The 26,306-nt window shown below is 50.5% G+C and overlaps 1 protein-coding gene across 2 annotated transcripts in view; it reads right to left on the bottom strand.

Moving 5' to 3' along the window:
• The window catches only part of VDR (vitamin D receptor), a 28,056-nt gene extending 13,807 nt beyond the window's left edge, over positions 1–14,249 (bottom strand). Inside the window, exons 1-2 of one of the 2 annotated variants that reach the window (XM_087813933.1) lie at positions 14,089–14,249; positions 3,470–3,600 (exon numbers count right to left, since the gene is read on the bottom strand). In XM_087813933.1, coding sequence (XP_087670059.1) covers positions 3,470–3,600; positions 14,089–14,234 — 277 coding nt within the window. In that variant the 5' untranslated portion in view covers positions 14,235–14,249. The remainder of the gene's footprint in view (positions 1–3,469; positions 3,601–14,088) is intronic. The other variant, XM_016201064.2, reaches the window with a different exon arrangement.
• Between the last annotated feature and the right edge of the window lie 12,057 nt (positions 14,250–26,306).

Below are 26,306 nucleotides of genomic sequence, written 5' to 3'. Positions count from 1 at the left end.
ATCATGTAGGAGGACACATGTTTTGAAGTTAAGAGCCACTGACCTAAATAAGAGCAAATAGGCTCTGAAAAAGCATCTGACAGGCTCTCCAAAGAATAAAGTGCGTGAGCTGTGCACACTTAAGTCCTTACCGAACATCGTCGATAGGTTCTATGAAGTTAAGCAAAATAACGTATAACAGAAACAATTTACCATAGGCTAAATGATGCAAGCAAGAGTTAGCTCCTACTGCATCTCATCAATGTTATAATGAAACAACGCTGAACCAAACGTTATTTAAAATCTGCTGTACATGAACTTTGTGAAACCCATATGGCTTCCCAGCAGCTTTTCTCACTCCTAAGTTCCTCGCTGAATGAGAAAATGGCTTTGGGCAAGTTACTCCCATGCCAGAGAATTGAGTTAGGAAGGCAAGATCTGAAAGCACAAACAACTTAAAGACATTTCAGATTGTCACTGGTGGCCTCAGGATAACATCAGAGAAGTAGACATAAAGGTTTTCCAAATGAATGACATAGATAATACCAGATTTGGAGCATCTTCCTGATATATAAACAGTGGGAGATGTAGTGATACAAAGAAGCAAATGGGGAGCTAACATTCAATCATTCAATACATTTATTGAGTACCTACTTTGTGCCAGGTTCTGTGCTAATGCTGGGTAGAAAATTGTACAATTGTAAAAATGGTAAACAAGTTAACATAATAAGTACTTCTGTGTGGGACTGGTCTACAAAAAGCAATATCTCAACTATGAAATTTCTTGGGTTCCAAGGACATAAAGTCAACTAGGACTTGAAGAGAGAGAAAGGGGGACTTCATTGGGACAAAGTTCTCTTCAGCTCATCTGGTAGGACCATAGGCAGTGCCCAGCAATGCACAATGGAAGAGCTCTCGCCCACTGGGGATACCGGAGGGGCTGTACTGGGCTGGAGCCCATGTTATTTTAATTCTCCTGAGTTTCCTCATCTATTGAATCTTAAAAAGTATTTACATATTTTGGAATTATTGTAAGAATTTAACAAGAAAATGCATGTGTCTGACACATGTCTGGCACTCAGTAGATGATCAGTAAAGATTGGTTCACAGGCTCATCCCCTTCCCCTTCCCAATCTCCTCCAGGGAAGGGCCACTTCAATTGCCCCATCAGAAGGGACCGGGGTTTATAGTTCCTTCATAGATAGCCCTGGGTGACCTGTGGTTTACAAATGTTGACACTCACTTGTCTCTAGGAAGCTAGGTCTTGGGGACAACAGCCAGCCCTGGGGATAAATGAACAGCAATCCTAAGGATATGACTGGGAGCTCCAGACCCAGACGCATTGGCAGGCCTCCCAAAGTTGGGCCGACCCAAGGCAGGGAACCATACCTGTCCCTGGAAGACTTCCCTTCCAGGCAGTGGACTAAGAGCTTAGAGCTAGACCAAGATTTCTATTTAAGTGGAGCTCTGAGGCCCATCCCTAGCTCAGTGTAACTCCCTGTACTGGCATCTAGAGAGTGGTGGGCATGAAGCTGCACTGGGCATAGAGCAGAACAGGGGAAATGGGGCTCCGTTGGCGAGGACAGAGGCTAGGGTTGGTGTGGCTGAAGCACAAAGCTGATTGGGGCTGGGGTGGCATCCACTTCTGGATGGCTGGCCCCCACCACGTGGTATTCCTGGGGCAGGGGCCACCTGACACACTCAAGGCCTGCTCGTCACCATGGCTGCAGTGTTCTCTGTGGGGACCAGGAGGGATCTAGGGCTGGGTTCTAGTTTCAACTTGCTTTCTGACTCCAATCCTGATATTATTTTTACCTTTCTGGGTCTCAGATGATTTCTAAGTGTTCTTTCTGTTCCAAGTTAATAGGACATCTCCTTCCCCCTGAGACACAGGACAGGGGCCTCCAGGACATGAGCAACGCTGGCCCTGACCAGAACTCCTGTGGCAGAGCCTTAGGAATCACAGCTGTGTTACTCTGTTCCCTTCTTGATTGGCTGGAGCCTTAGAACCTGGGCTCCCTGCCCTTTGGAGGCTGCGTGCTCCTGGGGGCGGGGGCAGGAGCTGTGCCCCCGGCACCTGGTTTGTGTCCAGCACAGTGTCTCACTTCTCACGCAGAGCAGGCCGCACTAAGCCAACATGTGAGAAGCCCCGGAAGGCACCCAGGCCTGGAGCCTCCACTGCTTCAGGATAAACACAGGAGTCGGGCGGGGCAGGGGCCTGGGCATGGAGCAGTTAGCGTGCCAGGGCCTGCATGCTCCCGTGGGGGCGAGGAGGAACACGGCCTGGAAACTTCTTCCCGGGCTGCCAGTGTTGGCTGGGGAGCTGAGATCGGGAGTGAGGGGCGAGACCTACAAGAGGGGACCCTGTCAAGGCCTGATGAGGGGGCCCCAGGTGAGGGCCTCCATTCTGCTTCTGTTTCCCAACAACAGAGATTGTTTTTCCCCATCAAGAAGAAATTTCCCATCCCCTCAGCCCTGTCCTATGACTTTCCCCTTGTTCTGGATACATCTTGCTTATACCTGCCCCCAGCCCCCCCCCCCAAATAGCCCCACAGCCAGGAGGACCTTCAGGAGTGTCTGCATCTGAGCATGCCTCCCCAGCCTCCTCAGGCCTACAGCTTAGCGGGGCCTAGGCCCTGTCCCAGGGCCAGGGAGGGGGTCAGGGTGCAGACCGCAGACAGGAGTGAGCAAGAGGAAAAGCAGAGGCTGATGTACAGAGGGGCACCCATGCCCAGGCCAGTCCAGTGCCCTTGCCCCAGTGCCCCCGAAGGGCCTGGCTGGCCACTCCCAGGATCTACTCAATTCAATAGCTTCTCTGGTTACCAAGTAACTGGTACTAGAGCTCAGATGCAAAGTCCATGGGTCAGAACATGTGAGACTGCCCCACTGATCCTCTCCTCCAGCCCCAGACTGGGCAGGAAGTACTACAAGATCGCTCCTCTTTCCCCGTCTGGATCTAGAGGGTCATCAAGAGTCCAGAGCTTCCCCTCATGAATTTTTCCACACAGTATCCCCTGGACACCAGCCCTCAGATTTGTTCCCAGGGCCAGAGTGGCTGGAAGGCTGGGGGTGAGGCAGATCTCAGATGCCACCCAGGCTCTAAACATTTTTTCTCCCCATCACCCTCCCCTACTCTTCCCCTCCCCAACCACAGCAACCTCCTCTCCCAAGGCCAAGTACACTGGGGTTCTCAAGCCTCATTCCTTCTCCTCAGGTCCAGGGAGCTGTGAGCATGGTGATCACATCTTGGAGGAAGACTGACCTGGGGGCTCATGAAGGCAGTGCCCAGCCTCTCCCTCCTCACTAGCCTCACTGGAGGGGCTCTTCCTGGCCTCTGAGGCCCAGACACAGGTCCTACAGCCCCCTGATGCCAGCAGCTACAGGGGAAGGCTGGGCACACCTCTCTAGCCAAACCTGCATAAACAGCAGCCAGAGCCTCCTCTGCCCCCAGTCCCATCCCAACCCCCTGCCCTGGGCCCTGGACACTCACACTCCTTCATCATGCCGATGTCCACGCAGCGCTTGAGCCGGCATGCCTGGCAGTGGCGGCGGTTGTCCTTGGTGATGCGGCAGTCCCCATTGAAGGGACAGGTGAACAGAGCCTTCCGCTTCATGCTTCTCCTGCCAAGAGAGGACATGCCCTCCGCTGGGTCACCCACCTTCCAACTCTCAGCCCTGGCTGCTATGACTGCAGGGACCTGCCCACAAGGCCCCTAGACCTACATTTCTCCCCCAGAGGACTGGGGCCCAGCCCAGCCCCGGGTCACTCTCAGCGACACCGCTCCCGCCCTGCTGTGTGTGCCCACCATGCCCTCCCTCTTCATTGCCAGCTCTGCTCCCATCATTGCTTTTGTTTACTTTTACACTACTCTATTCCCACCCTTTTTGTTAATTACACAAGATAGATATGAGAGAATTAACCTAGTAAAAAAAATTTTTTAATACTGAAACCTGCAAGGTAGCCCTCCCTGCTTTTCCTGAGCCATTATGAAAGGCGAGGATGCTACTCTCAGCCTTAACTTTCTAGAGTTCAGAGATCTGTGACCAGGGCATCCCTGATCCAGGGACAGGCATGTGCACAGGTGCAGGGAGAAGGGAGAAAAGGCCCAACCACAGCTTTAGACATCAAGATAATCTGCCCAGAAGCAGAAGAGGCCAGGTGAGCAAATGGGAGCCCCAAGGTCTGGCCTTGGCTTTCTGAATGGCAAGGAAGCAAAGGTACCATAAGAACAGAAAACTGGCGAAGGTTCTCATCTAGGAGCCAACACGCGCCTGGCATCCATGTGAAAATATGTCTGTGTGTAAGCTCATTCTCCGGATTCAGCTTTCTCTCCTGCTGCCAACCATGCCACAGGGGACACTGAGCACCTGCACATTGCCCATGTCTTAGAGGCTCTTCTCACTCTCCCCAGCCCCAGCAAGGGGAGGCCCCACTTTTCTGCCCCAGGACAGGTGGCAGGACAGGTGGGGAAAGACGGTGGCAGAATCATTTCTCCCTCAGTAGCAGCATCCTCCAAGGAGCTGTGGAGATGCCCAAGCTGTAGAACAAAGCTCAGGCCTGAACTTGTCCCTCTCTGGGAGTGAGCTGGTGACATCATCTTCTCCAGATGTCACACACTCATTACATTTCTTGGTGAAAAGTGACTCGCTGTTCACATTCACTAGAACACACAAGCACAGTCAGCAGGCGTCATGGACACATAGGGACCAAACCAACTTGACCCATGGGATAGAGGAGAAGAGACTAGGGGACAGCTCTGCTAGAGTCACAGGTACTCAGACTCTAGACCTTTAGGAGGCCCAAGAGACCGTTAGTGTGCCTACCCCCTTGTCTTATGGAAGGGACCACTGATGTGAAGAATCTTATCAGTGAGGTGATTCAGCAAAAAGTGAAGGCTCCCAAGTTGGAATCATTAGGGATGTGATGCTCAGGTCTTAGCCTCCTGTATTGAAGGTTCTGTTTCATCCCCAGAAACCCAATGTGCTTAATGAAGCTGAGCCCACTGGCAAACAGCTCCAGGCACCTGGCCCATGAGCACAGTTCAAGGTGAAGGACAATACCGTGGTCCAGGAAGTAATTGCTGTTGGTTTTGGCCCCTGGCCCCTGGCCCCTCCTGTCACAATCTTCATTACCTGAAGAGGCCAACCGGCAACCCAGGCTATCCAGGGAGGTGGAGTAGCCTAGGCTATTGGGAGGTGTCCTGCCCCTGCGGTGACTACCCAGGGAGCAACCGTATACCAGGCTTTTGCCCACCTTTATGGAAATAGGAAGCCTTTCTCCTTGAGCCTCCATACCTCCCTGCAGCTTTCTCTGGAGACAGGGGAGTGTGGAAGTATTTTGGGCACTATTAGGGCTGCCCTGAAATGACATGCTATCATCCCACAGGGTATATCTCTCCACTTGGGGACGTCAGCTTGGTCCCCCCTTTACTCCTTTCCACTTTGTGGTTCTCAAAGCTCCATCTGTTACCAAAATGCTCAGGCCCAACAATGCCCATAATTCTCTAAACCTACTCAAAGACCAGAAGTTTTTAATGCAGAGCAAATTCTCATTCCCCTTGTTTTTTTTTGTTTGTTGGTTTTTTGTTTTGTTTTTTTACAACTGGGCATTTTCTCAGGGGGCTGAGGGGCTGCTCTGTCCTCGCACCCACTGCCCTGTCTGGCTCAGAGCTCTCCCTGTCCAGCCTCCAGGGCCACGGGCACCAAGAGAGCACACACAGGGCACCTCCAGACACATGAGCCAAAGCATCTCGCCAGCCCTGGCTGTGTGGAGAAAGCAGCTCTCGCTTCCAGCTCGATAGCTGTAGCATGCAGCCTAGGAGGGCTGAGGGGAAAGGAGGAAGAAGGAGAGAGGAAGAGGAAGATGGGGGGGGGTGGTGAGAAAAGGGAAATGCTAAAATTCTCTGGCCAGGCACATCATCTCACAGCAGGGCCACGCCCATGGTGAGAAGGCCACCTACACATTTCACCCTTTACCCTTCCTTCCCCCCTCGTCCCAAAGTCCACCAACCTTGCAGTGCGTTTCCACATTATTTGAGCAATGTAGAAACTCACCTATAAATTTATAAAGCTCTTAAATTATTATTATTAAAAAATACAGTAAGCAGCTCTTCCCAGTTTCCTCTAAACACAGAAGCAGAGGAAAGGCCGTGGACCTGTAGCTGGGGAGACGGAGTTTACACATCACGGAAAGCATCATCAGGCTCTGGAGTGCAGGGGGATGGAAAGAGTTTGGGGAATGGAAAGCTCCTTGCCAGCTCCAGCAGGCAGACCCAGGTCCTTCCTGGAGTACAGATCCCAAAGTTGCCTTTCAGGTGTCTCCCAGCATGGTTGTTTGCTGGGACACAGGTCCCGTGGGGTCCAAGGCCTAGCTCTTCCCTGTTCTCCTGCCTTCTAAGGGCACTTCCACACATGTGGCTGTCATCTGGTCTCTGCCCACGAGGAGTCAGGGCAGCCAGACTGACCAGCCCTATTTCTGTGCTTTGTCCTGAGATGTGCACCCTGTCCCCCCTGCTTCCCAATGCTAATTGCCTATGAGCTGGTTCGGTTTTGAGAAACAAGGGCCTCGGGTTTCCATGGGAGCTGGTTGTCTTTGCTGCTCTGAGTCTGGACCCTGTCATCCTCTGGACGGTTGGCAATTATACCCCTGCTCAGGAAGGGGGTAGGGGTGGTGCAAGAAGACTAAATATAGATGCCGTTTCTAGAAAGTCGGGGGTCAGAGAGGACACTGACCAGTCTCATGCCAGAGACCAATTCATCAAAACACGAGAGCCAAGCAGTTCACAAAAGCATAAAGTGCCTGGGGCCAGAAGAGTCTCAGGCCTGGAACAACAGGGTCCTTCACCAGGAGGTGACCCTGCCAGCAGAGACACACCTTGCAAAACCCAAGCCCAGAGCCAAGAACCAGCTCTGAGCTTTGTCTCCGCTGCTGCTCTGAGTGTTGCAGAAATCTCAGAGCCTGGTCTGGGTACAGGACCCTGGTGGGTGGAGCTCCTGATATGAAGACCTATGTGGTCTGACAGGTGGAACCTACATGGCCATTTGTATGTGGCAGCATCAAAGGGTTCTCAGCAGGTGAGTTTAAAAAATCAACTTTAAAGGAAGGTAGATTAACAATGTGGTAAAGAGCACAGGCCTCTTTTTCTGGAGGACAATTTGGCAACATCCACTAACGTGTAAAATGCACAGAGCCATTAACACAGTAAATGTACTTCCAGGAATTCATCCTGTGGGTAAATCAGCCATGGGCCCAAAGTTACATGCAGAGGGTGGTTACAGCAGCTCTGTCTGGAGGAGCCAAGGATGGAACCCAAATGCCGGTCAGTGGAGGCCTGGTTCACTACGGCAGTGCAGCCACACAGAAGCGTGTGGCTGTGAACAGGACACAGGAGGAGTGCTGAAATGGGAACCAGCTTGAAGAAGACCAGGTAAAAGCAAGACATAAAATGGCGAGTATAATACCCACACACACACTTTTATACAAAGAATCTGAAGGCAAACACAGGGAGCTGGTAACAGTGATAGCTTCTGGGGAGGACACAGGGGCCTGAGAACTGGGTTGAGAAGGAGACTTACTTTTCATTTGTATGTCCTTTTGAACTGTTTGTATCTTTTCCTTTCTTTCTTTTCTTTTTTAATCATGCACAGGAGTTATTTACACACAAAAATCTACCACCCTCTAGAACTATGTAACAATTTAAAAGGAAATACAGGCTTTGGTAGGATTGACCTGTTTAGGTTTAAATCCTAATACACAACCCTGGGCAAGTTACTTCATCTCCCCATACCTCAGTTTCCACATCTGTAAAATAAAAGCAACCCTACAGAGCAGGTCGGTGTAAGAATTAAGTAAAGGAAGCAGGACTGGACACAGAGTAAGCACTCAAAGGGAAGGGAGAGAAGCTGGCAGGGAGAAGCAGTGGGAGGGAGTGCTGAAGGGTGGCTGAAGAAGGCAGAATCTAACCATCCCAATGAGAACTCGAGAGCCCAGAAGCTGGCGCCACATCTTTTACCTGCCTTCTGTGTGCCAAGCACAGGGCTCTGCAGGCAGTAGAGGCTCAAAATATGTTGTCGCTCTTGATGTCTAGACCCACAGCCCTTGTGCGAGTTACAGTGAAGGTTGTCCAGTTTCTTTGAGCACCAGCCATTCCCCCCCCCCCCGCCTCTGACTTTAGTAAAGGTCACTTAGAGCCTCCTGGCCCAGCCCTTCCTTCTTCACACCTGATAGTTAACTTCTGCTCAGGGACTTTTCTCAGAAACCCCTGCTGACACATCACAGTCACAGGCGTTCCAGGGCCCAAAAGAGAGGAAAGGATGATCTGTTCTCAGAAACTAAGACACTAAAAAGGGACAATGATAGTAACGGCCACTTACTGAGAGCTTTTCACGCCAGTCCTGCACATATTACCTCCAAGGCTCTCAGCACCCTTCCAGAATAGGGATTATCCCCATTTTCCAGGTGATAAGGCACAAGGGACATAACTTGCTTCCTGTCACATAGTTAATAAGCGTGAAAGCTGGGATTAGAGTCAAGATCTGTTTGATTCCAGCCCTCGCTGGTGTTACTCAGTGGTCAGAGCATCAGCCCTCGCACCAAAGGGTCACGGGGGCTCGTTTCCCAGTCAAGAGCATGTACCTGGGTTGCAGGTTAGATCCCTGGCCCCAGCCAGGGCGTGTACGGTAGGCAACCAATCAATGTGCCTTTCCCATGTTGATCTCTCTCTCTCTCCCCCTCCCTCCTCCTTTCTACTCTCTCTAAAAATCAATGGGGAAAAAAATATCCTCAGGTGAGGATTAACAAAAGAAAAAAGTATCTGATTCCAAAGCCTCTGGGATTCTTACATAATATGGTCTCTAACATGAATCTACCAATCTCAGTCGCAGAGAGAGTAGCTGTCAAAAATATGCCTCCCAACAGCCCAAGAGCATGAAGCAGAGGCTGTTTAAAGGACTCCTGTGGACTCACATGCCCCTGGGACAGAGGTGTATGGCTTGGCAGTGTGGGGTAACATCTGGCTGTCCTCCCTGCTGGCCCTACCCTGCCATAGCGCAGAGTGGATTTGTGCCAGTGAGCCCTGATAAGAGTGCTAAGCTCCTAAAGAAATAAAACACTGGCCAAAAAGAAATGTAAGGTCTTCATCATATCTTTGCAGCTGCCTTTCTTGACAGCTCCAGTGATCTTCCCTCTCCAAATACTCTGGCCTTCTCTACCCAAGCCTCTGACATTACTCATAGCCCATCCATGGAGAATGTTCCTGTGCTCTTCCATCACACCCATGAGCAGCTGTGGTGGGAGGCTAGTGCCAAGCTGACCTGGACAAAGTTCTCTGCAGTAGCACTGACTTCTTGGTGATTCATTCACTTGTGCCCATTGAATGGCCTGTGCGGCCACTCCTCCCCTCTGTTGACTTCTTAAGCACTTTGAGTTTTAAGTCATTGGACACCTGCCCCATTTCTCTGATTCCCTTCACATCATGGTTTCTACAGATATCAGCTGGGCAAACTTCCTGAAAGTCAGAACATTCCTTGTGTTCCTGGGGCCTCATCGACCTTCCCTTTGCCCCCTGCATTCCACAGGACCCATGTCTGACAAGGTCCCTGAGAACCTCGGGGCTAGTGATCGAGATGGCATTTTTCCACACTGCCTTTGGCACTTTGCAACACAAAGCTTAACAGTGTCCTGGTTAAGGAGATGTCAACAGGGAGGATAAAGGCGAGATAGACAGGCAAACAGTCATCTGTTTCTCAGTCTTGCCTACCAGTACCACTTCTTAAACCTCACCATAACCTTCATTCTCTTTATCAAGGGGTCCTTCTGATTTTCTTTTCTGTCCTTTACACCTGTCCCTTTATATTAGAGCCTGGACAAAGCCATCCATGACCAAAGATTCATCCACACCCATAGATCACCCACTACATAATATACTTTGTAGGAGACCTACATATTTCCCCCTTTGGCCCTTACCTATGTTCTGGTTGTTAACCTATAGGCAAAACATACAACCATCTATAAGCCTGCTTATGCACTGGAAATATCATCTTTCTCTGAGGATGTCCATGTACTCCAGAGGAGCAGGAAGCAGGAGCAACATGAATTAGCTTGCAGAAGGACTGGCTCACAATTGTCTCTAATTCCTGACCACACAGCAATAGAACTGTCTAACTTTCATAATCACACTTTGCTCTCATTGTGAGTCTTTGACCTGCTGGGATGATCTAAGTGTTCCTAAGTGCAAGAGAGCTGTGGTGTGCTTTACAGGGAAACACAGATAAGCTTTGTTCAGACATGAATTCAATGTTAGCCAATCAACAACACATTAAATAAGGTGTCTTTAAACAGAAAACACACACAAAACAAGATTATATATTGATCAATTAATGAATATGTTGTGGTCGAAAGCCCACAGGAACCTAACCCTGTATTCCCCCTGGGAGCTTTGTGAGTTTTGGACCTGCTGGGATGACCACAACTAGCTCCTAGAGCAGTTTAGTTTGACTATCTTAGAAGTCAATTAAATGCTAAATGGTCAAACAAGATTACTGGTCCCCAGGGCTTGAAAAATAGACGGTGACCTGGCACTCAAGGGGTGCTGTTTCCTCGAGAACTGCCTTGACAGGGCTGAGTGAACTCCTTGAGAGAAAGGAGTTGGTTGCAGTTACCTTTGCGTTCCCAAGGCTACAGTGCTCAACACAGACAGTGCCCACCACTGACGCTGGGGTCAGGATTTCACAGATATAAGTGACAAGGGATTTTTGAACAACTATTTGAACTAGACTAACATGGGAGAATACCAAATAGAGTTTGAATGAAGCAGAGGAGGAGAAGCCGGGGCAGAGGGAAAGAAAAGGGTACATTATGTAAGTACAGTCCATTCCTGTTACTCGCGGTTGTCACACTCTATGAAGTCAACTCCAACACTGAATTAGCAAATATCAAACCTCTGCTCCCAGAGGAAATACAGGGTTAGGTTCCTGTGAGCCTATAATCATGTTTTTGTCAGTCGATCAATACATAACCTGTTTTGTGTGTGTTTTCTGTTTAAAGACACCTTATTTAATATATATGTTGTAGATTTGTTAATATTGAACTCATGTTTGAACAAAGCTTATCTAAGACATGTATTTTCACTGTAAAGCACATCGCAACTCTCTTGCGCTTGGTAACGCTTGACAGCCCTTCATACCACGCTTGGGGGCCATCTGAAACAGTGAGATCACCAGCACAAGTACACATATGCAAAAAACTTGTCACTAAGTAGACTGCAAAAGGGACACTTGTTCAGCACAAGAGCTGAAACAGAAGGCAGAACATGGCTCTCAACTAGGAATGTGGGCATCAAATTTTTCACCACTCTGTACATGCCCACAAACGACCACAGAATTGTTGCAAGTATTGATTTTGAGATTACAAGTAAATTTTAGCAGGTGAGCAAATTTGCAAATACAGAATCCACAAATAATGAGGTTCAACTGTGTGTGTGTGTGTGTGTGTGTGTGTGTGTTTATCAAGCAAAACTTAAAACAAACCACAACAGAGATGTTGGCTCTTCAGAGAGTGCAGCCAGGCTCAGCCGTCAAGAAAGGGACAGTAAAGATACAAGCAGACCAAGAACAGGTAACAAGACAAAAGCGGCATGCTGTCCATAGGCAGGGGTTTTGGCCATCAGCCAGCAACAGACTCTACGGGGTCTTGGCGAGAGGGGCTAAGGGTGGGTTATGGCAGCATAATGTGTCCACAGGCACCCAGCCACACTGCGGGTCTGTGGTGACATGGATGGGCAAAGGGCTGTCCCTATCCCTTCTGCCATCTCCCACACTTGGCCCTGGGCATGCGAGAGCCTATCCTCCCTCCACCCAGATGCCTAACACAGGTGTGTCCCAAGGATTCAGAGCCTACAGGTGTGTCTGAGGGCAACAAGCACAGGTGCACAGAAATTCGAGCTGCTCTGGTGAGGAGCTGGCCTCCAATATGCCATAATCCAACCAGCAGCCACCTAAACGCCCCATCTTCCAGAGCTGAACTTAGTGCTGGGTGGCCTGGGAAGAGAGGACTTAGGGGTGGGGTCCAAAAAGTAATCAAACAGCCCCAAGAGCTGTTGGAGACCTTTGGGTTGCAGATTAGTGAGATGTGACCTTTGGTGAGAGTTTTCACATTACCAGTTTCTAGCCCAATGTCTGGGTCAGAGATGCTCATTAAAATCTGATGGGGGGGAGCCCAGCTGGTGTGGCTCAGTGGTTGAGCATTCACCCATGAGCCAAGAGGTCCTAGGTCAGGGCACATGTCTGGATTGTGAGCTCGATCCCCAGCAGGGGGTGTGCAGGAGGCAGTCAATCAATGTTTCACCTCTCTCTTCCTCTCTCTCTAAAATCAATAAAAACATATTTTAAAAAAATCTGAAGAGGGCCTATGTGAAAGAAAACACAAAAGGAGGGTTGATGGCTGGAGAAGCTTTTGTTTATTTTATTAAGGCAGGGGTATACTAAGAACATCAGTGTTCTCCCATCACACTCAAAAATAACGTACTTATATAGTACCTTATGTTTTTCAAAGCACTTTTATATATAATCTTGTTAATCCTCAGATTAACTCTACATAGTAGAGGGATTATATATTAATGTACCATGTGGTTAGTCAAGGTAACTGAAACAGAGAAGTCAGGAGATTTGAGCAAGGACATACAATTAGTGAATGGCATGGCCAGCTCTACAGCTCCCATATTTCTCACTGGTTTCACGATAGAAAGCAGGCCCTGATGTGTGCACCCAGACTCCTCCATTACCACTCAGAAGCAGCTCCTCACTCCCAGGCCCTCGCAAGAAAGTGTCAGATGCCACCTGCAACACCCAGCCTGGGCTCTAGAAGGCCCACCCTTCAGGAAGTGCAGGCTGCAGGCCAGAGGAACCAGAGACGTGGCAATAGACCCAGAGTCAGTGATGCTGTTGGTCTGGTTCCCCGAGCTGGGGAGCAGGCTGCTGGGAAGCCAAGCGGGCATCCCGTGCCAGGCCAAACAGGCAATTAGCACTCACAGAAACCCTGCTGCCCAGTGATTACTCAAAACAATGGAACTCCAGGCCTGCTGATTCCCGGGACAGGGGGCAGGTGAGAGGGAAACCTGTTGTTTATAGAGAGCCGAGGAACCCCTGAGCCAGAGGGGAGCAACACAGGTCCTGAGGCCTCTGATTCACTCTGTTCTCCAAGTTGAGAGCCCTTTAGTTCAAGGAGCCAGGCTGGCCTCATGTCCTTGTTCGGTACTCAGTTTGCTCGTTTCACTCTTCCCTGCACCTACCTCCATTCAAGACTACTGTATAGAGCTCTTTTCTGGATGCCTTCTTTCAGGTTTCTCTCCCTCCAATATATGCCCAATGATACATCCTCATGGCTGCCAGTCCTATCCTGTAATTCATCACTTTCCCATCCTCCTTTCTTGGCTTTGGATGGGAACTTCCTTCATTCCACCTTTCTGGTACTTTCCCCATACTGTTTGCATTGGTAATGCCAGGCTCACAGAGAAAGAGAAGAGGCAACTAGTGGAGAAACTGGCACTGGCCAAACAGGAATGAATGCTGGCCCATCACTGACACTGCCTGGGCATTCTGAGGCTGGCTTTTCCACCCAGGACAAGAAAGCCACGGGTGAAGGAAGATATGGGCATAGGTCAAGTATGGAGGCCCAAGCAGGGGTGCAGTTTCCCTCATTCCAAGAAACAGTATGGTTTGGATGGCAGAGCAGGCGCTGAGGTCGAGGTCTTGGGCTTCCCCAAGGACATGCCTATCTCTTGGATTAGGGAGCTGTTAATGTCAACTGGGGAGGAAGTTCACTCAGAAGGACAGACACATGGGTTAGTGCAGAGGGCTGTGGGCCAAGGGGTGGAAAGATGGTGTCCTATACAGTGACCTCAAGAAGGCATTTTCTGAGAGGGTCAGAGGACACAGATGGAATAAGGAGAGGGGTGGGAGAAGATGCCCCTCACAAAGACCCTGTCACTCCCAGTGGCTGGGAGAACTGGCAGGTGCCATGGGCATGGTGAGGAGGAGACATGGAAAATGCTGGGGTCTCCTTCATGGGAATTTTGCTTCCTCTCCTTCTTCTTGCCATTGGGGAGGACTCACCTGAAGAAGCCTTTGCAGCCTTCGCAGGTCATAGCGTTGAAGTGAAAGCCTGTGGCTCGGTCTCCACACACCCCACAGATTCGAGGCACATTCCGGTCAAAGTCACCAGGGTCAGGCAGGGAAGTGCTGGCCGCCATCGCCTCCATCCCTGCAGGAACAGCAGGTGGGCTGTGGTCAGAGCCCGAGTCAGTGCCAGGCCCAGCTGGCATCCTTTGCATCCCCTGCCCTCATCTATGGGGAGTGGGGGGTGGGCTCAGTAGAGCTGGGCAGCTCCCAGGGGGCCCAGGCCCGAGCAGGACTCTCCATACCCCAGCTTACCCTCCTGACACTCTGCTGGTCATGAACAGGAGCAGGGGTCCCTTTCCCAGAATTGGAGTGAATCTCCAATTGGAGTGGGGGGCCCTGTGGTGAAGATACTCAGCATGGCTTTAAATCAAACTGCCTGGGTTCAAAGGCTGCCTCTGCCACTAACTAGCTGGGCTACTTTGTCAAAGTGATTAGCTTCTCTGTGCCCATTGTCCTCTTCTGAAGAATGGAGTTTTACTTTAAAGGGTGTGAGGAAGGATTATATGAATGAGCATATGTGCACCACTGGCATCAGCTCCACTGGCATCAGCAGGTCAGAGGCCTCTATATTGCCCAGTGCCCCCTCCAAGAGAAAAGGGGAGAACCCCTCAGCCTCTCTGTTCTTCAGGGCGAGGGAATAAAAACTTCCATGCCCAAATCAGAGCCTTTGCCAGCTCCTCACAGCCATCCAGCTCAGGACTGGCAGGCTTTGTGCCCCTGCTGTGTTGTACCAAGGTAATCAAACCTTTTGATTGTCCCAAGTAATATGAGTTATATACAATTAACTGATTTTGTTTTCAGAGATGCCTTTTATAAATATGCATTATCATCTAGAGATAGATTTCACACTTGAGAAAAGTGGGGAAAGAGACAGAATATAATAGCTCGGAGAAATCCTTCTCAGGACACAGCCGATGTAACTCTCCCATTAGGCAAACTGGGCCCTTGGCTTCAGCTGCTGCCTCTGATCCTGAATGTGGTCAGGCTCAGAGCTGCTTCTGGGGTACCTCGGGCCTCCCTAAAATGGTTTCAGACCCTGCCGCCTCCCAGTTTTATCTGAGTCCTTGTAAAGGTTTAAGCAGGTTTAAGCAGCCCCTTGGCCCCGCAGCAGGAGGGTCCCTCAGGTCAGAAGAAAAATAAGAGAGAAGGCCAGTTCTGAGGGAATAAGCACCCTACTTCCTCCCACCCTGGTGCCATGTCTTTCACTCTGAGGGGAGAGAGATAGATTCTGGGGGGCCCTTGGGAGACCCTGAGCTTCTTTTCCATGATGGGGCACATGACCTCTGGGCCAGGGTTTGACACATCAAAGTCCACGAGAGCCTTATTTTGTTTCATCTTCATATCACCCTAATGAGATAAGTGCCATTATCACTCTCTTTAAAAATGAGGCCCAGAGAAGCCCAAACCTTGAGGTATCTATAGCATCTATGATTATAAAATGCACAAAACAAATACTTAACTATTTTAAATTCCACAAAGAACTTCAGGTTAAGGGAAGGAAGTGGAACAGATAAGGATATGGCATGGTCAGTCTCAAAGGGGTAGAGGGGACCCTGATCATAGACAGATATAGTAGATCCCCTAACTTTCTCCTTCAGCTCTTCTTTTCCTGGGAACTTTAATGAAATAATAGTGACACTGTTACCCTTTCTGTCTCAGCTAGATTGACACTTGTTAAACTATAATGTGTGTGTGTGTGTGTGTGTGTGTGTGTGTGTCATCCCAAAAATCGTATACACACTTTAACAGCTGATAACTCAATTTTGGAAATGAAATATATTGTAATAAACGCTGCCTTTGTAATTATTCAAAGTGTGTGTGTACATTTTTTTGGAGAGATATATATGGAGAGAGAGACGTTTTAAAAAGAACAGTGCAGCCCTGGCTGGTGTGGCTCAATTGGTTGAGCGTGTCCCATGCACCAGGAAGTTGGCAGTTCGATTCCTGGTCAGGACACATGCCCAGGTTTCAGGCTTGATCCCCAGTAGGGGGCATGCAGAAGACAGCTGATAGATGTTGCGCTCTCATATTGATATTTCTCTCTCTCCCTCTGCTTTCCTCCCTCCCTACAAATCAATAAAATATTAAAAAAAAAGAAAAAGAACAATGCAATGATTAACAGAAACCTTTGAGGGGATGAGATGGGAATGGGAAAGGGCATTTAGAGGCAACATGTAGCAGCCACATTGTGTTTCTTTAAGTGGTAGGTATTTGTATCTTATTATTTAAACACTATTTTATGTTTTATATGCCTGTCTGTTTATACAAAACATTTCACAAATTTAAAACAATTTAAAAAGAAAAGAAAAAGTGACTGTGGATCTGTCAACAGTGGCCCTGTAACCCATCCCGCGTCTAGGCTGACTTCCCGGGCTTCTAGAGCGTCACACACATCTAACATGTGGGCAGGGATCCCAGAGGCCCAATAGTACTGTGGGGCAATAGGAGAAACTGTCTAGGATGCCTGTGGCTTAACCCCAGGTCGCCTGAGATGTTGCAACTCCCAGTCATCATGATGTTGCCACAGAATCTGCATCATCTGAGAGCCCAAACATCTGGTGGAAAAGAGGGGGTTGGGGAACATCAGTCAAATCCGTGTAAGAAATGTTCAGCATCACATGGGCTCATTAGGAGATGTTATGACACAAGAGGTTGGGAGAACTTGGGCGAGGCACTGCTTTAATATCAGCAAGGCTGCTGGCCAGGGGATGGGGGCCCAGAAACTGGATTAGGCAGGACAGAGGGCTGGACCCAGCAGCCAGAGGCTTACTGTGAAAAGAACCATTTTCAGGTGAGCTGAGAGAAAATGCAGCCCTGCTTGGAGTTATTTGCTGCTGCCAGGAAGCAAGAGCCCAGGACCAGAGTCCAGAGGTGGAAAAGAGGCCCAGGCATCTATGGCCTGGGAGCCGGCAATACCACAAATGGTGCACAGGCAGAGACTGGAGGGCAGGAGAGAGTAAAAGGAGCTGGGGGCTGGAGAGGAAACATAACCATGCTGGACAGCCCGAGGGTCCCAGCCTGGAAATCAGCAGGTCCCGCCCTCTGAGCCCCGCTGAGTCCCTCTGAGCCCCCACTGCCATTCAGCAGGGCTCTAGGTCTCAGCTGTGGGCTGCTCTGAATTCTGCTGACAAGGGACCAACCCACATGTGCAAAGCCCAGGGTGGCACCCTCCTCCTTCCCCTGCCTGCAGCCTTCCCATGGCCCACCCCCGTCCTCAGGGAAACAGAGAGCCAGGGGTGTGTGGCTGAAGAAACACCCACCTGAAGGAGCAGGGGGTCAGGTAAGTCGAGCCCAGGGGTGCCCTTCTGTGAGTTTTCGCAGGCACTTCTGACCAAAAGGACTCTGAAATGAGAAAGGGGAAACATTTATCTACAGCTCAGCGCAAACCTTATAGCCAGCCCTCTAAGGAGCCCAACAAACAGGTGCTCTTTCCAGGGACATTGGTTCCCAGGTCAAGGACTGAAACCTGACAGGAGTGACTTGTTGAGGGCAGGCGTGCCATGTCATGGCTGGCAGAGGTGAGTGGGCGGGAGCCAGGCAGCAGCCAGCATGGCCCTCCCTGAGGCAGGGAGTTGCAAGGAGCAGCGAGGGCAGTGGGACAGCCTCCCTGCTGGAGATTCTCCCCTCACAGACAGGGTGTCAGGAGGCAGGGGGGCTTCTTTCTAAGGGGGTACTCCTGCTCCCACAGCCCCCACCCCAGGCTTGAGGGGCGCTCAGAGAAGCAGAGCTACAGGGTGGCCTGGCCGTTGCTGACGGCAGGAAGGAAACGGGCACCCCATGCAGAACACAGAGGAGCCTAGGGGAGCTGGGGACCGTGTGGGCTGGGATTCAGCCCCAGGCCTGGCCAGCTTCAGAGACAGGTGTCTGGGATCTCCTGTCTGCGGAGACCAGTGTAGGCGGCACACTGCTGCAAGGGTTAAATCCAGCTGCACACTTGCAAACAGGATGTTTTCTGCCACTTTTAGCTCTTCCCCAGACATTTTCTCAACTCCCCCGGCCTCGCTGAGGGCTGAAGGTGACTCTGCTGCCCAAACTCTGGGTTTTAGTGGCATGATGGGTCACCAAGGTGGGGCTGGCAGAATTTCACTCTTCCCACTTCCACCCACACCCAGCCCAGCTTATCCACCCATACACACATGCACACACATGCACACACACATACACACACACATGTCCTCCCTTCACTGATGCCAACAGGAGGTGGCTGGGAGATAAATAGATATGTGGATGCCTGACCCTGCAACCTGGCCAAGGCCTCCCAGATAGGGAAGGTGCAGACCCCCATCTTTTGTTTCTCCGCCTCCTAGTGTCCTGACTAGACAGGGAAGGGGCTTCCAAGGCCTAGGTCCAATCCTAGGACTGACAGCCCACTGAGTCCACTTGCTACCCTCTTGGGAACCACCAGCCCCCATGGAACATCCAGGGAAGATGCCAGTGAATCATGAGCTGAGGTAACCTGGGCTAGGCTGGCCCGTTGCCCAGGACCTTGGGTGGGAGGAAATGTACCTGCTGGGGACAGGCATGTTGTCACTTACCCCCAAGCTAAGCTCTCCTTTGCTCCCTCTACTTGTTCTGCCCAAGGCCCCAGCTGACCACATGCTTCAGGATTCTACCCCATGGCCTTATCCACCTCCCAGACTCCCTGCTTGCTCCCAGACGCTGAGGTGAGAGCCGAGTAGGAAGAGAAAGGACCACTGCTTTCCTGTCCTCCACATCTGAGATTTTCAGAAGTCAAACATGAGGTCCAGGTAGACCACTACTCTTCAGTTTAAAAAATAAAGTGTATGGAATACCTACTACGTGCCAGCCTGCTAGGCTCATACACATGATCTCATGTAAGCTTCATAATATCCTGGGAGGTGAGCATCCCCCTTTTACAGATGGCAACATCCAAGTCCACAGCACTTTGAGTAACTTCCCAAGGGTCTATGGCCAGGCAAGTGGTGGCGCCAAGGGTCACACGAGGACAGGCTGACTGCCATGCTCAAATGCGTCCCTTGCCTCCTGCTGGCTCCACCCATTGCAGTGATAACCATCAGCACAGACACTATCACTCTGGGCCCGGCCCTGCTCCAAATTCTTCACGTACACTCACTCACTTAATCTGCACAACCTCACAAGTGGTACTGTTATTATTCCTATTTTAGGAATGGGAAACTGAGGCACAGAGAAGTCAGTTGTATCTGGAGCTCAGATTTGAACCTAGACACTTTAGCCCTGCATCTCTGCTCTGCTGCCTTTCCCAAGGGAAACATCTGTCATTTCCCCAACCCTAAGCCCTGGATACCTGTCACTTCCACTGAGTCAGGGAGCAATGGAGAGAATAATCCCCAGGCCATGAGGGGAAGCATCTTTTCTTTCTAAGGCTCTCTAAACCAGGGCATGGCAGGTTTCAGCCAGGACCCCCATTCTGCCAGCCAACCCCTCTCAAATGGGAAAATCCCATTCCACACACCAGTCTCCTGTCCCCATGCAACTGTGCACTACTGGATGGTCCTTGAAAGAGAGATTATCTTAGATGTAGTTCACAGGTCCAAGTGCGTGGAACATGAGGCAAAGACACAGGGTTAAAAAAGGACAAGTGGAAAAACACCAGTCCCCTTTGCCACGTCATAACCCCCACCCCCAATTCATGTTCTGAGTACACAGAATGTCTCACTGCTTTTCCTGGGGCTGTCCCCAGAGCAACCCCCTCCTGCCTCTGCTTTAGAAATACCCAGATCCCAGCACAGAGCCACACAGAAGCAGAGGGGGGTGTAGCTCAGCCCTGCAGAAAGCCCCTGGCTTCCATTCCTCTAGGGTGTGCATCCCACATCAAACACCTGCCTGAACCTGACCCCAGGCCTGACCTCACCTTGGCAAGAAATGAAGAGATAACATGTTTCCTTCCAGTCACCCAAACCCAAACCACTGCCTCTCCTACATGTCTGCCTATCAGCTCACAGAGTAGGTACCCCATCTTCCAGTGGCTTCTGGGAAATGGGCATCCCATGCAGTCTCACCAGAATAGCCTCACTGAGTGGTGGCTTCAGATGTCCTGAGCAGAGCTCTGGCAATCCAGGGACCAAAGTGCTGCTGGGCTCAGGTGCACTCAACCACAGTCACGGGACCCTCCTTGGAGTCCTGAGGGTGGTTTAGCTGTGACTCTGGAAGGACAAGCGGTAGACAAGAGGTCTGACCTCTAAGGGCTTTCCCAATTTTGAACATGTGCGACTCCAAGGCCAGAATTCCCATCATGATGAGGCCTAAAATCATTCAGGAAGTGAGATTCCCTCACTGAGCTTTCTCTCAGACCCCTCAGTAACCAGACGAGCCCCAATATATGTATGTGTTAGCAAGAGTAAGGCCCACTCACCCTCAGATGCTAAGGAGCAGAAAGGGCATGAGTGTTGTGGCCCCTAATGAGCCCCATGGAGAATGGCAGCCCAGGAGTGGGGGCCTTGCTCAGTGGGGTTGGAACTGGAGTGATCAAAACTTGGCTTTCCAATTGCTGACATGGACACAAAGATCCTCCTCCTTCTAGAAGGAAATGAGAAGCTAAGTGATTTCCCAGCAGAAGAGAATTCTTCTGCTTCCTAAAATTGGTACACACAGAGTCAGCCACACATGGGGCTCTCTGGAGTAGGTAGGCCTGTGTGGATGCCAGCCACCACTGCACATGTGCGTGCATGTCCTTTCCTTGCTGGTTCTCATTTCATCATCTTTTCAACTCTGCCCATGGAGTGCTGAACACTGTACGATCCACCCTACTTTCTATTTGTCATCTTTTTACACCAGTGTAATGTAGGCACAGCAATATCATGGCCAGCCAGGGTGATGCCCTCTCTTCCGTCTCCACTGTCCCAAACATACACCCACATTATTTTTCCAGAACAGTCTCAGCATTACCTACCTCCCAGAAGAAGCTGAGGGGAAAAGAGTGAAAACAAGGGCAAGGGGGGAGGGAGTGTACTGTATAAACAGAAATTGTCCGAACCATTTTTTGCCTCTATTGTCTCCCCACCTCCTGCATGCCCATGTTTCAAATATAGGTGATAACAGCTGGAAATTATTTTCTACAGACTACAGTGTCCAAAGTAAAACCAAACAGATACCAGTCATCTCAGAACATCTTAAGATTGGAAACTTAACACTACCTAGTGTAACCGCCTTAAATCCCCTCTATAACATTCTAGCCAGTTCTCTACCCTGTGCTTAGACAGTTTTCCTGATGGAAAATGACCTCCCACGGCAGTCCACTCTCTTTGGATGGCTCTATGTTTAGAAAGTTCCTCTCATGTTGCTTAAATTACTGGTCCTAGACCAGCTCTTTGCAGCCACCTCAGGTGAACTACTTTAGTAGGCCATTCCCAGAGGGTCTATGGAGGAGGGGTCAGCAGGGCCACCACATGGTGCCACTGTGCAAATTACAAAAAGGGGCCCATTCCTCATCTGCTCAAAAATTGTCATAAAAAATAGAAAAGTGTATGATTTTTATGATGTGAGTGAGGTTGCAGGGGAGAAACAGAGGAAGCTGGCCTGGGCTACATTTAATTTGATTCGATCTCATAAATTTGCCAGGTATGACTTTGATTCCACAGGGCAGTAAGTAAGGGGTGAATGCAGACAGCATCTGCCTCCATGGCCTTCACCTGGAGAAAACAGTCTTCAGCCCAAGAAAAGGACGCCGTGGAAGAGTGTAAGCAGCTGTGTGAGCCCCGCCAAGCCTGCCTGCCTCCTCCATCTCGGGCTCCATGTTTCCAGGGTAGGCTGGTCCCGGCACGGCAGCTCAAAGACCACACATGAGGTGCACCAAACTATTTAATGACTGACTGAGTGATGGGAGGTGAAGTGGCTGATGACCCAGCAGTTGCACAAAGGAGTTTAGCTCTGAAGGTGCTTCTTTTTTAAAGGTGTTTTTTTAAATTGATTTTAGAGGAGAGAGAGAACATTGATTGGTTGCTTCCCACATTCGTCCTGACCAGAGATCAAACCTGCCACCTTTTATTGTACAGGACGACACTCCAACCAACTGAGCCACACTGACGAGGGCCTGAAGGTGTTTCTTAATGAACCCTTTGGGGAATAGACATTACCTTGGAGAACCTGCTAAAGGTTACAGACTGACGCCCCATACAGTGTCAGGGTTAGCAGGTCACTCTACAGAAATCAGGCTACAAACTCCCACTCTACTGGCCATTCACAGGACTCCTTCTTGGCCGACTGCCCTGTTACTCTTGGGAGCATTGGAAACTTCTTGGAGCTGAGCAGTGTCCAGAGGCATGGTCCCATGAGGCCCCAGGCCATGGGGCAGGAGATACATAGCTTACTTTGATATATTTCCATTTCTTATCTACAGCAATTATTCCTGCAAGCTGCTTTTTTCCAGTGGAAACTCTGCCGTCAGCCTTGTCAACAAGATTTCTGGGTTGATTACTGCTCTCCCGGTAACAGGCAGGCCATGCCCTGTCACTGCAGGAAAGTGTGGGCAGTGGCAGTGGCCAGTGAAGCATAGGGCACCAACCCATTCACAAGCTGCATCCTGATATCTCTGGTTTTACAGTTGAAGAGGCCATCAGAGGGGGAATGACTTGTTCAGATCCACGCAACGAGGGAAAGTGATTCTTCACCTCCACCCTGGCCAAACCCCAACGCCTCTCACCACCAGCCTGAGCAGCTTCCAGGGGACAGTATGGTGGGAGAGAAATGGGCCATGGGGAGGAGGGGGGATTTTATTCTTTAGAGGAGGGGAGCTGTGGGGGGCCATGAAGGAGGCCTTGATGTAGATTGCAGTAGGACCATCCAACACAGACTCCATCCATACAAACAGTATAGAGAAACAAAGAAGTGGGTGAGGGTCACCCTCGCTCCTGCCTGCCCAGCTCAGCTCCCCGCTCTGGCCCCTGGGGCCTGAAGAAATGGATGAGGAATCAAGACGGGGAATGTTTTAGAGGAAAGTAGGATACACCTGACCTGCTCTCCCCCTCTTCTGGGTTGTTTTCCTGAGATACTGGCATGAGGGAGCTTCCCTAGGGTATCTGCTACAGGCAGAAGTTGATGGGACAGGGAGGCTCTATGTCCAGTGACTTAGAGACCAAGGAATAGAAACCAAGGGAGCCTGAAGGAAGAGCATCATGAATACAGGGAAAGCAAGGCCAGCCCTCCTCTGGGGAGACCCAAACCCCTGCTATTGCTGATGTCACTGATGGGCTGATGGCTAATGGAATCCACTCCCCACCCCCAACTCATTGTCCTCAGAACAGCAGGAGAGAGCTGCTTCTTTTTCCCAAGTGATTCCTAAGCCCAGTTTTTAGCCCTCTGAGGGCCTCTACCCAGCTAAGCATCCCCCAGCCCAAGTCCACCTGGGCCCAAGTCCACCACTGCTCCAACAGATGGCTCCGAGGCCCACCCCTGGCCAGCCTTCTTTCCCTCATCCTTTTTCTGGGACCAGTGATCTCTGAATCACTCAGACTCTTCCTGCACTGTGTGAAAGTCAGACCCAGTCCCCGGTCCCGCCAGCTCTGAGATACTCAAGATCCTTGGCATCATATCCCTTATTTATCTGACAATCAATATGGCCAGCTGACACCCTTGGTTACCCAACCACCACCCAGCTTCCCCCAAAACCCATCCCTGAGACAGGATAGCACCTCGGTCACATGGCTATTGCGGGGACCAAGATATCTGGGTCGCACTTAGCACTGCTCCTGGCCATTTTATATGTTAGCTCTCATTATTAGCACTATAACTGTTGTTAGTACAAAAGTTGGTGAGTTCGAGGCCTGAGAAATGAGGAGAAGATTGCAGGGCCCAGAGAGGTGCTGTGGAGGCAGGAAGCTCGCTCTCAGTCCCAAACGCTCCACCCCAAACAAGCATTGCCCAAAGAGCCACATTTCTACTGAACTGGGAAGAAACTGACCACCCCACCCACTGGCTGTGGCTTCCAAAAATCTGGCTGCTCAGGGTGGGGAGAAATGGATTGTTCTACTGTCTCTCCAACAAGCAGAGAGGCTGAGTCACATGTCTAGACTTTTCCTCTGCAAGGAAGATAGGCCCATGGCTCCCAAAGTGTCCCTGAACACTAACCTTTCTCATGCCCATCATCCTTCCTTTCCTCTCTCACCCAGTGCCGTCTTTCTCCTACCTCCTACGCCATCTAGAGCTTGTCCTACATCTGTTATGCATCTGCTCTCCCTCCAGGGACGTCTCTGTCGTTAGGGCAGTGGTACCTCCTCACTCGACTCCCACCCATCAGTGCATGCAGCAGAAGGCAGAGCACTGGGAAAGGCTGCAGGAAGCGCCAGGAGGCTGGAACCCAGAGGTGGCAGTGAAGGCTGCAGATGCCCTGGCAGCAGCGTGTCCCTGCTGTGGCCCCTGACCTAGACTCTGGGCTGCCTCTGGCTCAGTGGCCCTGGTCTCCTGGTTGCCTCCAGCCCTTGGAGGCTTTGGGAGGCCATTCACTTATTGTGGGATAGATTCTGAAGCCTATGTCAGAGTTAGTAAAGGAACTTGTGTCCTTTGAGATGGGCAGGGCTGGAATAACTCTCTACCAGGCGGTTTCCACCCCATAAGGGCCTGACCTATCAAAGACATCCTCTCTATCCTCTGGATTATTAGTGAGGGGTGGATACTCCCATGTATTCATGAAGCTTCTAGGGCTGAGGCCAAACAGGGAGGTTCCCACTCACCTTAGAGGGCAGAGCAGTCACCCAAGGTGACAGAAGCTGCTCCTCAGGTCCTGATTATAATGATGCCCCTCCTCTCTCCCCGAGAGCTTTTCCAGAGCCTCGGTTTATTCAGGGTCCAGCATTCCTTTGTGTAGATTTCCTCTTGGAGACCCCTTGGAAAGCCAGGGAAGCTACAGCATTTCTCCTTGGCCTCACACCACGGTGGGCATTGGTTCTGGCCTCTGATGCCTTCTCTTTGACCGTGATCCCTGCCTGGTTTTAAGCACTCAGCTGTGTGGCAAGCCCTGTACTAGAAAGTCACAGACACGATGGCAAGCCACCCAGACACTGCCATCCTAAAGCACACAGTCTCCTGGGGGAGACCCACAAGAACTACAATTCAGTACAGCCCATGCCATGGTACAACTGTTAAGCACAGGTGTGACGGGGGCATGTAGAGCGCGCCTCACCTTGTGCCGGTAAGGAGGCGACTTCTCAGCCTCTCCACTAAGACAGGAAGCATCGTAGTTTAACATGGCCGTGGTAAGAAGGGTAACGAGGGTCCCAGGTAGACAGTACATGTGCCAAGGCTAAGCAGCACACGGGAAAGAGTGTATCTGAGGCAGAGAAACTAGCTCCACATGGCTGGAGGGAGAGAGGGCGACAGGAAGAGATGAAACAACTGGACATTTTAATAGGAAATACATTCCATTCTTTCTTCTCTGAGTACTTCTTCTAGTAAACCCATTGAGGCTTGAATACCAGGAATTTTAAATTATTGTTATAATATTTTGAAACTGAAGACTTTCAGGCTCCATTCAGATCTTCATTCCAACCTGAATCAGCCTTGGGTGTTGTAAAAAAAAATAAAACGGGCCCCTCTTCCATTGGTTCATTTGAAAGGACCCTCAAGGTGAGCAAGGCAGCAGCCCACTCCTGCAGCATGGTTGGGGCCCAGCCGGTGCACACCCAGAACCACCATCCCCAGCCTCCTTTGGGGCGAATCCTTTACCCTGGCAATAGGACCATCAGTAACTGAGCTGGAAGGGAGAAGTAGAGGAGAGGGCTCTGGAAAAATCAGCTCAGCTGAATAGGGAAACTATGTTTTGTGAGAGAAAATGAAAAGAAAGAACAAAAGGGTCAACAGGGGAAGATGGAAGTTGGTGAGTAGCTCAGCCACACATCACCAGTTCAATCCACATTTAATGCATCAATCTGTCCACAGTGGCCAGATAAGGTTGCTGGGCGCAGGGAGACCCGAGTGACCATGCAGCCAACTAATCCCAAACCCGACTCCACTGATCCACAGGGTCCACTCCTCTCTCCTGGTCAACAAGGTCACTTCCTTGTTTCCAGGAATCACTCTAAGGAAGGGCATCAACCACAAGCACACGATAGTCACAAACAGCTTGCACCAAGGACACGTGTGGGTGGGAAGTCCCCAGCATGTGTGGGCACATGCCATACTCTGAGTCAGGGTGTCCACACTCACTGCTGGCTGGTGTA

This window comes from Miniopterus natalensis, chromosome 2 (genome assembly GCF_054644295.1).
Source record: "Miniopterus natalensis isolate mMinNat1 chromosome 2, mMinNat1.hap1, whole genome shotgun sequence".
Lineage (NCBI taxonomy): Eukaryota > Metazoa > Chordata > Mammalia > Chiroptera > Miniopteridae > Miniopterus > Miniopterus natalensis.
This window is presented reverse-complemented; position numbering and strand designations above follow the sequence as displayed.